The sequence below is a fragment of the Macadamia integrifolia genome, chromosome 14, assembly GCF_013358625.1.
Source record: "Macadamia integrifolia cultivar HAES 741 chromosome 14, SCU_Mint_v3, whole genome shotgun sequence".
Taxonomy (NCBI): domain Eukaryota; kingdom Viridiplantae; phylum Streptophyta; class Magnoliopsida; order Proteales; family Proteaceae; genus Macadamia; species Macadamia integrifolia.
In genome coordinates this window covers 16,882,900-16,896,910 of record NC_056570.1, presented here as the reverse complement: position 1 = coordinate 16,896,910, position 14,011 = coordinate 16,882,900, and the positions used below count along the sequence as shown (strand labels likewise).

Sequence of the window (14,011 nt, the reverse complement as noted above, 5' to 3'; positions counted from 1 at the left end):
CCCCACCCCTCTTAAACAAACCGTGGGAGTGTAGGGGAGAGAGAGAGAGAGAGAGAGAGAGAGAGAGACATGAGAGAGGAAGAAAAGAGAGAGAGACGTAGAGAAAGGGGGAAGGGAGAGAGAGACGTGAGAGGGGGAAAAGAGAGAGACATGGACAAAGGGGGTGGGCTATAAATAAAGAAAGAAGGGAAGAAAGCAAAATCGTGAGAGAGAGAAAGAAAGAAAGGGAGAGGAAGGGGATTTTGGTGCCTACTCTATTTTTCTGCTCACTCCAAGTAATGAAGCTTCCTCTTATCCTTAGTTTAAATTGTTGGATCCGCTGGTTCTTCTTTTGTGACCCCATATGAGTCTTATCCTAAGTTGCAGATGTTGGTTTCTTCATTGAATATTCTTTTAAGGACCCAATATGGGACCCAAATCAATTTTTTTTAAGGTTTTTAGGACCCTAATTGTTTTTAGGGTTTTTTTTTAGGGTTAGGGTTAGGGTTTCTTGGAAAGCATTAGGGTATTTTTTTTTTACCCAAACCTTGTAACCCAAATCTAATATTATTTCATATCACATCTTAGGATTCAATTCATAAGAACCACATATAATATTCTTTATGGGACCTAAATCTTGGGTGAGATAGTAATTAACATAGGCTATCACTAATTTCAAATTGGGACCTCCTGGACACTTGAGACTCAAATGGGAGGTAACACTTTGTAAACAGAGGTAAGTGGATTATAGTGGGATTACACCACAGATGTGTGGGTTGATTGTATGATGTGATGTTTGGTGTGCTTGTCTTGTTGATATGTGCTGACTCATACTTTTTGAATTGTGTTTATGTGTGACATGAGTTTATAAGAGTATTTGATATTCGATGAAGGTGACTATTAGTGTGATGTATATGGATGTTGATTCTTACGTGGAGATTTTACCTATGTTCGTGTTTTTAAAGAAAGTGAATTTAAAAATGGTGATTTTGTGAAAGTTTGAACAGAGAAAGTGTGTGAGGGTAAATATACTACTCCATACCAGACCAGAGAGGGGTGTCCCATTGAGCCGCGGGACTTATACCCACTGTGTACAATGGTGTATATTTAATCACAGAGTGGTGATGGTAGTGTGATTGTGTGATCATGTGATCGTGGAGGCCATGTTTTATTAAAAGTGTGATAAAAAAGAGATTTTGAAATGATCTTGTTTTATTAAAAGTGTGGTTTGATAAACTAAAAATGTTTGTTTTAACGGTTCTTTTTGTCTGATTGTTTGCCCTGTGATGTGTTCTTACTATTTTTCCTTACTAAGCCGTTGAGCTTAATCCATTATTTTAACATCACAGATAATTGAGATGAAGATATGCTTGGAGTAGATTTCGAGGGCGACCTGAAGCTTTATATTAGTTTATTTTTCTTTAGTAGATGATTGTAGTAGGTTGTTGTTTCATGTAAACTCTGACAGTGTTTTTTTCTTTTTCTTTTTTTTTTTTTTTTGAGATCACACCTTAGATTGCCACCAGTAGGTATGATTTTGGGATATTTTATCTTTGAGTTGTTTCGTTTAATTGAAACTTAAACTGTTATGAGTTCTCATATGCTTGATTTTTTGTGAATGTTTTGGATCATGTGATCATTGTTCGCAAGGGGTGTACCCTTACCTGTATCTGGTTTGGGTTATGATAGATGTGTTGATGAGTAGCATGGAGTCAATAAGCATTAGTTCGGATCACGCTGGCGCCTCATCTAGACATGGACCATCATGTATCTTCAGGTGCTTCTTCAGGCAATGGATGTGGGACTTATACAAGACCAACACTGGCCACTCCAGAGCAGTACAAAAGATTCGAACATGAATGGGAGCCCCACAACAATAGATATTTCGACTGGGATAAATATTGCGCCTATGCTCGACAAACGCACATCATCGTCTTAGCAGCTCTTATTCAAGAAGAAGTTCCTAGCTCTGAATATAACCTAGCACGACACTCTTCATGGCACTCATAACAATGGCAATGGCAATAAGAACAAAAAAAGCTATAAGAAATCTCATCATTTTGAACTGAATATATTGTCTATCAATGCGACACCCTCTATTTTAGTGTTTATGCATAATAATGTTATATACAACTTTTTTTTAACTGTTTTTTATGTCAAAGTGTATAAAAAAGTGTTCCCTATCCATTTATGTGCATATCTTAGTGTATCTCCAATACGATATGATACCCTCCGATACGTATCTTAATTTTGGCCGGCCAATACGAGGACCGATACCGATACTTTAATCCTTGATTATTACTATAATTTGCACTTTAATTTTATAAGCGAATTTAGATTGGGTTAGATAAGTATGGCAAGGATTAAAGTATCGGTATCGGTCGGCCAAAATTTAGATACGTATCGGAGGATATCGTATTGTATCGGAGATATGCTAAAGATAGTAAAATACACAAATAAATGGATAGGAAACATTTTTTTATACATTTTTGCATTACAAAAATAGTCAAAAAAAGCTATATAACATGTATTATGCATAAATACTAACTTGAGAGTATCGCAGTGAGAATCCAAGGTTTGTAGTTGTTCATAGGTGTAAAATCCTTGTCCCAAACCTTGATTTCAACTTTAGTTAGAGAGAAATATAGTTGGCAGCAACTTTGGAACAAAAACCCCTCTCAAAAATCGAGCTTTGCTGAAAATGACCCATTTTGGCCATTATATGACCATAGCCCACTGTATCGGTATGTACCGGTCGATACATACCGATACGCACCTATATATACCGAAGCGTACATTTCACCTCGATTTTTAATTTTGCAAAGAGTATCAGTGGTGTATCAATATGTATCATATGATACATATAGATACAAAAGGATTTTAAAATTTTCATATAGCATATCAGTAGTATCGTATCGGTAAGGGCCGATACCAATACGCATTGGTCGATACGGTACGATACGCCAATACTTTAAACCATGAGTATGGGATATAGTTTGATTTTACTTCTATTCTAGTTTTAGACTACGATTAGGAAACTTTCATTTTCTTTTCCTTTATATATACTATGCAACCCAATGTAGTGGGAAAGTTGAATAAGAATGAAATGAAGTTGAGTTTTTGTAGTGTGGTCCTGCTCGCCAATCATGCCTTTAATCTCTCTTCTTTCATCCCCCTCTCCCTTCCCCATCAATCAAGTACCCCTCCTTCTCAGGTGAGTTCTTTTAGCCTTCCTTCTTGTTTCCTTTATCACTTTTGTTCCTTTCTACTTTCTTTATTTTCCTCCATTCTTTCTTCTTTTCTTGCCGTGTTCTGTTCTTGTGTGACTTGCAGTCCAGCAAGTGTAGATTAATCTCCCCACTCCTCTTTTTTTTTTCCCCCTTCATATCTTGGATGGGAACTCTGTTGTCTTAGTCAATCTAACCCTACGCACCGGCCTATCGAAACTCCTCCAGTTGCAAGAACCAAAACAAGTTGCAGAGTTCATTCTTTGACCTACCTTCAAGTCTGGTCGCAGAATTTACCTCCATCTTATTCCCTGTTTGTTAGTGGCTAGTGTTAATTGGAATCATGCAGATAGGGGATTACAAACCTAATCATACAATTTCATTGGATTTGGACTCAAAAGGGTAAGAGTTTACACATCTGCAAGTTTTCATTCTTCCGCGGGTTCTGTGCTCTTATTGTGAGAGGTTGAAGAAAACCTGGCGATGGTATTTTATATGCCACCATAACACTTTCTTTCCCCAAAATACTCCTCCCTTATCCTTTATTCCGCTCCTATCCTTGCCTTATTTTAATTCCAATTCTAGTCATATTCTTTGAATACAAATCTTTTTGTATCCCTTCCCTCCTCATCCATTAGTACTCAATCCTACTCAGCCTTCCCTTGACTTTCCTTCACATATTAAGGAAGAACTGCTCAGGGATGCTCAGTGTAGACCGAGATTTCGGTTTTGATTTGCATTTCTTTTCTGTAAGGTGAGTTTGGGTGTTCCCTGCTGATGGCACTGCCGTAGGTAGGGTTTCCCATTCTCTATTTGTTCTTGCAATCGTCTGGGTATGCCCAGACGTTAATTTTTGTATCCCCTCGTCTTTTTCTTAAGGGGGTTTGCACAACCATGCACAAAGCTGTTGGATGAGGGATGAGGGTCTATGGTGCACGCCCTCAACTCCATCAGACGGCTGTGTGCATGATCATGCACACAACCTTTTGCCTTTCCTTTATATTCGTTCTAATCTTTCAGGGGGGAAAAAAAACTAAATGGGGTCTCAGCTACATGGATTCTTTTTCTACAATCAACTCTATTCAAACCATACTTGTTACTAGTCCTACGTTAATGCAGGTCTTTCCTCACCACGTCTAGAGTCACTTTAGGCCAGCCCTTGGCTGTTACAGCTCCTTCAATCTGAATCAAATCACCCCTCCATACCAAAACATTCAAAGACTTCCGTTGCACATGCCCTGCCACCTCAAACAACTTTCTCACAACTTATGTATGGGAGCTACTCCTAAACATGGTTTAAGATCTCGGACAATATATCTCTTCTTAGATTTTCCGAGACAAGATAGCAGGTGATACACAAAATCAACCATATCTTGACCGAGATCTTGAGATCTAAGTGAGATCTCGACCCCATCCTGTCGAGAAACAGCCCAAAACTCGCCCTTCTCGCTACACTTTGAAGAAAAAATTAGAGCTAAGATCGAGAGCTTAAACCTTGCTCCTAAATTAGCTCTAATTTGTTCATTCGTCATCCACCTTATTAACCCCTTTAAATTTTTTGTCATTTACAAAATTGTCAAATCCCCTTTAATATTTGTTTTTTTGTTGATTGTGTGAGTCCATAAACGACTCAAACCAGGGCTTTTGAATTCCAGATTGCATTACTCTCTCCCCCCCCCCCTTTCCCCCTCGGTGCGCAATCATGGTTGGAACCTGAGAGCAGATGGTGGTCGAGCAGAGGACATCTTCCCTAGCTAAACAGCCCTAAAAACTGAGATCAGCCACCCAGAAACATCTTGCACGATGGGATTTTCATGCGATGGGAGATGCAACAAACAACAAAAACCTGATATGACCTCAGAAGCACTCAGCCATGCAGTTTCGCCAAAACATCAATGCTTATACCCTGTCAAAGACCTCACACTAGTATCAGCAACAAATCCCACTGCACCTTCAGTTTTTCCTTCAAAACAAAAAGGGCAGCTTCTCCCATCCTACTTCTTCCCCGCTTGAAAGGGTAGGGCATCAGCTCCAATAACCATAGTTGTCACAGCGTCTAGGCGAACCAAGGCGGTCAAGAGGGGTAAATAACTAAGGCGACTCCAACAAGGTGCCTAGGAGGCCAAGACACCCATCCAGGAAAAGCCGCCTGGATGCCTAGCCAACACCGTGTCAACCATGCTAACCAATGTTGACCACCCTCAGTACAGTCAGACTTGGAATAATTGGGTAAGTTACACAGAGTCGTGAGCGGAAATCAGGAACGGACTCCACCCCTTATATTTTTAGTATACAGAAGGATTTAAAAATAAGTAAACCCTCTTTTTCCTCTATGGTAATGAATTATTTATTCGTCCAAAAAAAAAATCCTAGTGATTCCGAGACATTGGCTGGGCTTGTATGTGGGTGAAAGTTGTGTTTGTTTTGTTCGCACAGTAAAAACTAACAGACTGTGAGTAACGACATCAAAGAATCAGAGAGCACAGATGTCGACACATCTTAGAACGTTCCAAATGGTCATCCCTAGATGAACAATCATCATATTGTATCATCCACTTATCACCAATGCATCAAATACGTGGATAGGTATGCAAAGATGCATAGTGGCAGACAACAAACAAGCAATTCCATAAGCCTCTACTCGAGTAAGGCACGGCCATCTGATGCGGATCCGGATTCCAAGGACCGAAATCGGATCGCTTATGGCCCACAAGAATGACCAAAATCTCAAATTTAATGGTTGAAGGGTATTCTTGTAATTTCAGAAACAAGCAGGGCCTTAGAAATAATTATAAGGTAGATGGGGTAGTTCTAGAACTAAATAAAAACTTTAACATGAGGGCTTATTTTGAATTTTAAAAGAAAGGGGAGTATAACCTGAAATAAAGTCCAGCCAGGGGTCTTTATGTAAAATTAAAAACTTATCTTCTTCTTCTCCACGATAAGCTGAAACCAGTGGTAAGAAAAAAGAGAAGGCGGTGAGGAGAACTCTCTCTCTGCACCTCGATTCAGCCCCAAACCTTGGGCGAAGCTTGGATCCTCTATGGCCCTCTGATTCCCACCGAAAGACACTTCGAAACACCAAGCAAAGAAGAACAGTTCCTCTGCAAATCAGATCTGGGCGGTAGTTCTAAATAACTTGAGTTGCAGGTTTTGTGGCTCACAGCAGGAAGTATTTTCAGGTCTGAGATTCAAAGTTTAAGGTCGCCCTTCCTTGGTGAACTAATTCCCAAAAGTTGCTGAAGAAAGAAGATGAGATGAAGGAGAGCTATCGACTTCTATGGGTCACCAGCGTCCTCTCAAAACAGGGCAACAAGGGTCACTGTGATACCTTCTACAATAACAGTGAAGAAGAAACCCGCAATTGATGAAGGAAAGGGGAAAACGAGAGATTTCAGTGGGGATAATAGAGAGAAAATTTCAGAGAGGGAAGAAAGGGGAAATCGGCAGCCATGGTTCTCATCCCAAAACTCTTAATCAAATTTCTATTCTTCAAAAAATCTCCAAACTGAGTTCTCCATTACAGGGCTATTTAAAGAAAAATAATAACATAATTTTGGAAGCTAATTAAAAATGGAAACTAAACCTAGATAGCAACTAAATAAAAATCAAATTTAAAGATAGCAACTACTTCCATCGTGCAACTGCATCACCATCAAGAAAAGGCCTACTACAAAGAATATTTATGTCATGATCACAAGACATAAATATTCTTGCGACCATGACATAAATAACAATTAAATCTTTAATTTATCTGTACTGTTGTGCTGCTCTTCTAAGCTCTTCATATGTAGCATGATGAATGACTTTCAGTTTTTTGAGTTTGTATTTCTGTTCCTATTTTTTAAATGAAATTTATTCTTTTTGTGTATTTATGTGATGGATATTTGTTTATCCGGTATTGATGATGGTAATGCAACCCTTCTTTGGCTTGAACCCTGGCATCCAATGGGGTTTTCCTTGACAGGTATGGGAATCGTATTAGGTACAATGTGGATGCAGAGCGTACAGCCCTCGTTTCTTCTAACTTAGTTGGATGGTCAATGGTGTTCCGGTATGGCCCCTTCCCCTCTCCTCATAGCAGCATGGACAGCCCTTCCTCTCATTAGTAATAGACCCCAAGGGAGTGGGGATTCGGTAGTTTGGAAAGCTTCACCTTCTAGCAGATTTTCTTCCTCTTCTACTTGGGAGCTCATTCGCTCAAAGAGGCCTTTGGCACCTTGGTCTTCGCTGATCTGGTTTCCAGCACACATCCCTAGGCATAGCTTCATTGCTTTGTGGGCAATGTCTAATGCCTTGCCCTCCTTGGACTTGCTCCGGGCAAGATCGATTGGGGTCTCTTCATCATTCAAGCATCTATTTTTTTACTGCTCCTATTCTCGTTCTCTACGGGATGGCATCCTCCAGAAATGCTACCTAGGATCACGTCAGATTCTAGCTTCCGAAAATGAATGGAGGTGGGTTCTTTCAGCTTTCAAAGGCAACTCCTGCTGTGACTGGGTGTGAAGACCCACATTCTGTGCAACTGTGTACAATATTTGGTATGAAAGGAACCTGAGAACTTGCCCGGGGAAGTCTACAACTCATCAGCAGATTTGGGACTGCATTAAGTTTGAGATTGGGAGCAGACTTGGGAACGATGTCCCACTTGTTCAGGATTCTGGTAGAAGTCGTGTTATTGTGTCCGGTTGGAGCATTCTTGTTTCTTTTATTCCTGTAATTCCCTCCTTAGGGCCTTTCCTATTAACGTAGGCCCCTTTTTTCGCAATTCTTTTCTCACTTCTGGCTGTCCCTGTATTTTATGCTCTATTAATATATTTTCCATTCACCCACACAAAAAAAAAAAAAAAAAAAGATTTCAATAACCTAAAAAACAAAACAGCCATTGGATAGAAGATTTCTGTACATCCAACAAAGAGAGAAAACAATCGAGGAAAAAATAACTTATTTAACTTACTGTATGCCTCTAGCAGTGCAGTGCAGCAGGATGCTGGAACAGGAGATGACGGTAACTCCCGAAGAACATGCTGCAATCCAAAAGACAAAGGTGAACATGCCACTAAAGATATTCAAAAGATATTATTTATATATATATAATGGAATAATCAATCCAACCACCAAAACTGCATGGAACGTGATAATAATGACAAAAGAATACCTTGACACAGTCACCAACAACATGAGCATCCTCATCACCACTGAATTCACCCCTACCTAATAACAAGCAAAAAATTCATCCAAAAAATAAAAAAATAAATAACAAGCAAACATATTAAAAGCATGGTTTAAGATCTCGCTAATATCTCGTTTTTTTCAAAAATGCGAGGCAAGATACATGGCGAGGTATAAATTGCACAAAAACTCGACCGAGATCTCAATCTATCTCAAGATCTCGCCTCTCCTCTACTTTTTCCAAGAATAAACACTAAGGAGCAATGACTTTGGTGTTTTTGCTCGAGGATCTCCATTCCTACACTCATTGAGGCTTAAAGAGTAGAGAATATTACCTCCTCATCCACATTTTGAGTTACTTTTCTTCTAAAGAACCATTTTAGAAGAAAAAAAATCTTCTAAAACCTATTTTTCTATAGAAACATCATCAATACTTTTGGTTTATATTGGTTTTTTTATATGTGATGCACATCACTGATCTATGGATTCATGGAAAGAAACAAAATTTTTCGTTTTTAAATTTTTTTTTCTTATTTAAATAAATGATGCATATAACACTGACCTTATGTTGCTATGTAGCTTATGTTATGTCATTTCAAATTTTCAATGTATATTAATGTGACCCATCAGTCATCAATGTTAATTGTTAATCAATTAAGTACTTATTTATTTATGTCTTTTAAATTCTTCTGATTATGGTGTGTCATGTGTTCATTGTGGAACGTGGATTATGGAATAGAGCATACTAACCTAGGGTCCAAATAGTCGGAGACTACTTACATAGGACACGAAGTCAAAGTACCATTTTAAGTTTGATTTTTTAAAAAACTGATGTTTCCATTGTATTTCGAAGGCCTAAGATAGGATAAAAACCAAGTTTTCGGGGCTACAAAGAACATATGGCCACCAAGACCAACCACCGAGTCGACCGGGAAAAAATACATGATGCCGAGATCTCGCCAGATCTCTCTTTTTTGGATCAGCGAGATGGGGCGAGAGCAAGATCTTAAACCTTGATTAAATGTCATCTAAAACGAAAAGTAATAAATCACCATGTCAAAACAAACAAACCCCCGACAACACAAGTAGTAGCGTTTTCCTGAATTATAATCAATATCAAGACATAAAAATGGATATACCTTGTTCATATTCTTGAACCCTTCGGTCAACCTCCTCCACGTCTGCAGACTGCCGCAAGATTCCTTCTACTTTCAGTCCTGTAAAAAAGTATAATCTACAGTTAGTTAAAATATAACAGAAATGAAAATAAATTTTTCTCCTACTCTTTTTTTAACAGCATATATAATTGCTTGAAATCCAAGTATGTATATTTTTACTTACACATAAACATAATTAGGTAAAATAAAATGCAATAGCATTTATATACAAAAATAATTAGATAGAAAAGTACTTTTAATATGCACATACTCCCTCCATCCCAAATGATTGTCCTCTTTCAAAAGTCCTAAACTTTAAGGAGGAGCAGTTAAAACATTGAAGACCTACATATTTGCAATAATGCTTAATTTAAAATGAGGAATAGATGAAAAGGGTTAATTTAGTGAATCCATTAAAACTCCATTACTTGATTTGAATGGAGGCAACAAATTGCATCACGTGGCATACCAAAACGGAAAAGAGTAAAGTCAGTGTTGGAAAAAACAGAGGGAGCAACAAAATGGAACAGATGTCCAAACGAGGATATATTGATTGATTTTCATGGGCGGGCCTCCAAGATGTACCAGAAAATATGTAACATGTCAGAGGAAGATCGTTGGCCCCCCTAAACGGATGCCATGTCCAGGCAGTCAGTGCCTCTCATGGGTAAGCCCAAGTCAGCTCTCCTGGGTTCCATGTGCATCACTCATAAAACATAGACGATGTCCAAAATCAGAAATACATGATATTTGGCATAAGAATGATTGTGATTTATTAATGTTATGTAAAATCACCCAAACTGGAGCATTTTTTCTGTTTAGGGTCAATAAAGAGGTTACATTGAGCAACCCTCTACTGAAGAAAAGGCTCCACATTGAATCTGTAGTTTGCTTCTAATTCATATTCATCTTCCAGCAGGTGAAGACCACTAAAGACTAAAGATTGAAACAAAAGACTAATATACATCAACCATAACCTGCAACTTTCAGCCCCATCATTAGCCCTCAGCTAGCCCACCCCTTTCTCTTCTTTCCATTATCAATTGATCCCCAAGTGCTGAACTTAAGGAAGGATTTTATACATAAAAAAGAATATACGGACCCAGTTCAATAACGCTAGTATCTCTGAAATAATGTTCCAATGCCAACTAGAATTCTTGATATCAGAAAGGTCAAAATGATGACCAGGTTCATTGAATATTCTTAAATACTGCAGAACAGGGATAAGAGTCTAGCCACTAACTCGAAGGGCTATTGTATGAAGTACCCGGTCAGAAAAATCATAAGAATTTTTAAATACTATGCTGCTTCTACACATTGAGTACCGAATAAGAGTTGGAGACGAATAAATTTAACAGGACACAGTAGCAGAATACTAGGCATGGAAAATGGTTCAAGAAATGGATCCTACTATTTTACTATATAATCCTTATATTACTTTATTACCTTCTTTTCTTTTTATAGTATGTCTTGTGATCAATGATTAAAGTATCGGTATCGGTCGCCGTATCGGTCGGCCAAAATTAAGATACGTATCGGAGAGTATCGTATCGTATCGGAGATACACTAAGATACGCTAAAGATACACACATGAATGGATAGGAAACATTTTTTTAAACACTTTTGCATAAAGAATTTGTTAAAAAAAACTATTGATAACATGTATTATGCATAAACACTAAATTGAGGGTATCGTACTAAGAATTCAAGGTTTGTAGTTGTCCCATAAATGTAAAATCCTTGTTCCCAACATTGATTTCCACTTTAGTTAGAGAGAAATATGGCTAACAGCAACTTTGGAACAAAAACCCTTCAAAAAATCGTGTGTTTTTTGAAAAATTACCCATCTTGGCCATTATATGACCGATACGTACCGATATATATCGATACTCACCGATACGTATCGATACTCACCGATACGTATCGATATATATCGATACTCACCGATCGATACATACCGATACGTACCAATACATACCGAAACGTATATTTTACCTCAATTTTATAATTTTCATAGTCGTATCGAGGCATATCGTATCGTATCGATGTGTATTGGTGGTGTATTGATGCATATCCGTATGTATTGTAGGATATATATTGATACGAAAGGATTTTAAAAATTTCATGTATCGTATCAATGTGTATCGTATCGGTCGGCTAAATTTAAGATACGTATCGGAGGGTATCGTATCGGTATCGGAGATACTTAAAACCATGCTTGTGATACTAATCTTGTATGTAAGCGCAGAATTAGATATGCATCATGGAACATTGTTTCTCTGATGGTAAGAGTATAGAGTTGACAGATGTTATGCAGCGAAGGACTAATATCACATGTGTTCAAGAAACAAGATGGAAGGGCAGCAAAGCTAAGGGGTTGGATGACTTGAGGCTATGATACATGGGAAATGAAAGAGGGAGAGGTGGAGTGGGCATGGTAGTGGTTAAAGACCTTAAAAATGACATTGTGGATGTCAAGAGATTGTCAGATAGGATCCTTTCTATTAAATTGGTGCTAGACGATGACGTTATCAACATTGCTAGCGCATAGGCACCACAAGCAGGACTTGATGCGAGTGCTAAAATGCAATTCTGGGAACACATACATGACTTATGCAAGGTTTTGGGCAGGGAAGAAAATTATAATAAGTAGAGACCTGAAATGGTATGCGGGCAAGGATTGCAAAGGTTATGAAGAGGTGCATGGAGCAAACGGAATTGGGGAGACAAATGCAGAGGAGACCTCAATGTTGAACTTTGCATTAGCATATTACTTTTGCATTGCAAATACCTTTTTGGAGAAGAGGGAAGAACATTTAGTTACTTACAAAAGTTGTCAGCATGCAAGCCAAATTGATTCTTTCTAACTAGAAGATCTGACAGATTTCTTTGTAAAGATTGTAACTTGTAAGGTTATACTAGGAGAGAGCTTAAGGCTCAACATCAACTGGTGGTCCTAGATATGTGCCTCAGTATGAGACAACGCAAGAAGACGAAGCAAATCTATCCTGAGATAAAATGGGAACAACTACAAGGAATTTCCCTAAAATCATTTTACTAATATAGTGGTCGAACAGGGCAGGTTGGACTGTGAAGGGGATGCTCACGAGATGTGGACTGAAACGAAGAATTGTATTAAGAAGGAGGTCAAAGAAGTTTTAAGCATATCAAAAGGTGTGTGTCGAGCTCCTAGAGACGTGGTGGTGGAACAAAAAGGTCCAGACTGCCATTAAGACTAAGCAATATTGTTTTAAGACTTGGCAGGGGACTAATGAAGCAGAGGATAGAGCAAGATATCCCACAGGCCACAGCCATAAATGAAGCTAGGAAGACTATGGGGAAAACAATAGTAAAGAAATATGATAATCTGTATGAAAATCTTAACACAAGGGAAGGGGAAAAAGAGATATATAGGATTATTAAAATAAGGGAAAGGATGTGCATGGATTTGGACCATGTCAGATGCATTAAAAGCGAGGATGGTGGAGTACTAGTAAGCCCAGAAGTAGAGAGCAGTTGACATCAATTCAACACATCTCATGGACATTTAGTGCAGGTTGGTGAAATCGACGGTAAAGAAGCCCTAGGAAGGATGAATGTAGGTAGAACACAAGGACCGAATGAGATCCCAATTGAAGTGTGGAAGATCCTAGGAGGACATGGGGTGTCTTGGCTAACGAAGTTGTTTAAAAGGACTTCAATTACAAAGACTATGTTGAATGATTGGAGGAGAAGCATTGTAGTCCAAATTTATGAGAAAAATGTGATATTCTACAATAACTATAGAGGCATAAAATAATAGGCCTTACCATGAAACTATGGGAAAGGGTTATTGAAGCCCACCTATGAGAGAAAACCAAGGTAATGAAGAATTAATTTGGTTCTATGCCAGGGAGATCCATGACATAAGCGATTTACTTTCTAAGGAGGCTTACGAAAGTTTTTGGAGCCCACAAAAAGGACCTCCATATGGTCTTCATTGACCTAGAGAAAGCCTATGACAGAGTACTAAGAGAGCTCATTTGGCATGTCCTAGAGTAGAGAACAGGCGTGAATAGGTATGTGGATATAATTAAGGGCATCTATGAGGGAGTGGTGACAAGTGTCAAAAACAACAACGGGCCAAAGCAATAAATATCCAATTACAATTGCAATACACCAAGGATCAACTCTAAGTCTTTATTTGTTTGCACTCATAATGAATGATTTAACCAGGCACATCTAAGATCCGGTTCAGTGGTATATGTTTTTTTCTTTTTTGGATGAATAAATAATTCATTACGAAGAGAAAAAAAGAACAAGGGAAAGAAGAAAAAACAACAAAGGGACTAAACCCACAAAATAATGGTGTATGTTATTCGCTGACAATATTGTCCTGATAGCAAGGTTCAAGGTATCGAGTTTCGATCAGGTTTCGACCCTTGGGGAGACCGAAATTTCGGTCTAAACCTGGGAAATTTTGAGGAAACCAGGGAA

The 14,011-nt window shown here is 38.4% G+C and overlaps 1 protein-coding gene across 1 annotated transcript in view; it reads right to left on the bottom strand.

Moving 5' to 3' along the window:
* LOC122061619 (rho GTPase-activating protein 7-like) overlaps positions 1-14,011 on the bottom strand; it is a 125,754-nt gene that overhangs the window by 71,603 nt on the left and 40,140 nt on the right. Inside the window, 3 exon segments of the mRNA XM_042625008.1 lie at positions 8,164-8,233; positions 8,365-8,420; positions 9,518-9,595. Of these exon segments, the coding sequence (XP_042480942.1) occupies positions 8,164-8,233; positions 8,365-8,420; positions 9,518-9,595 (204 nt within the window).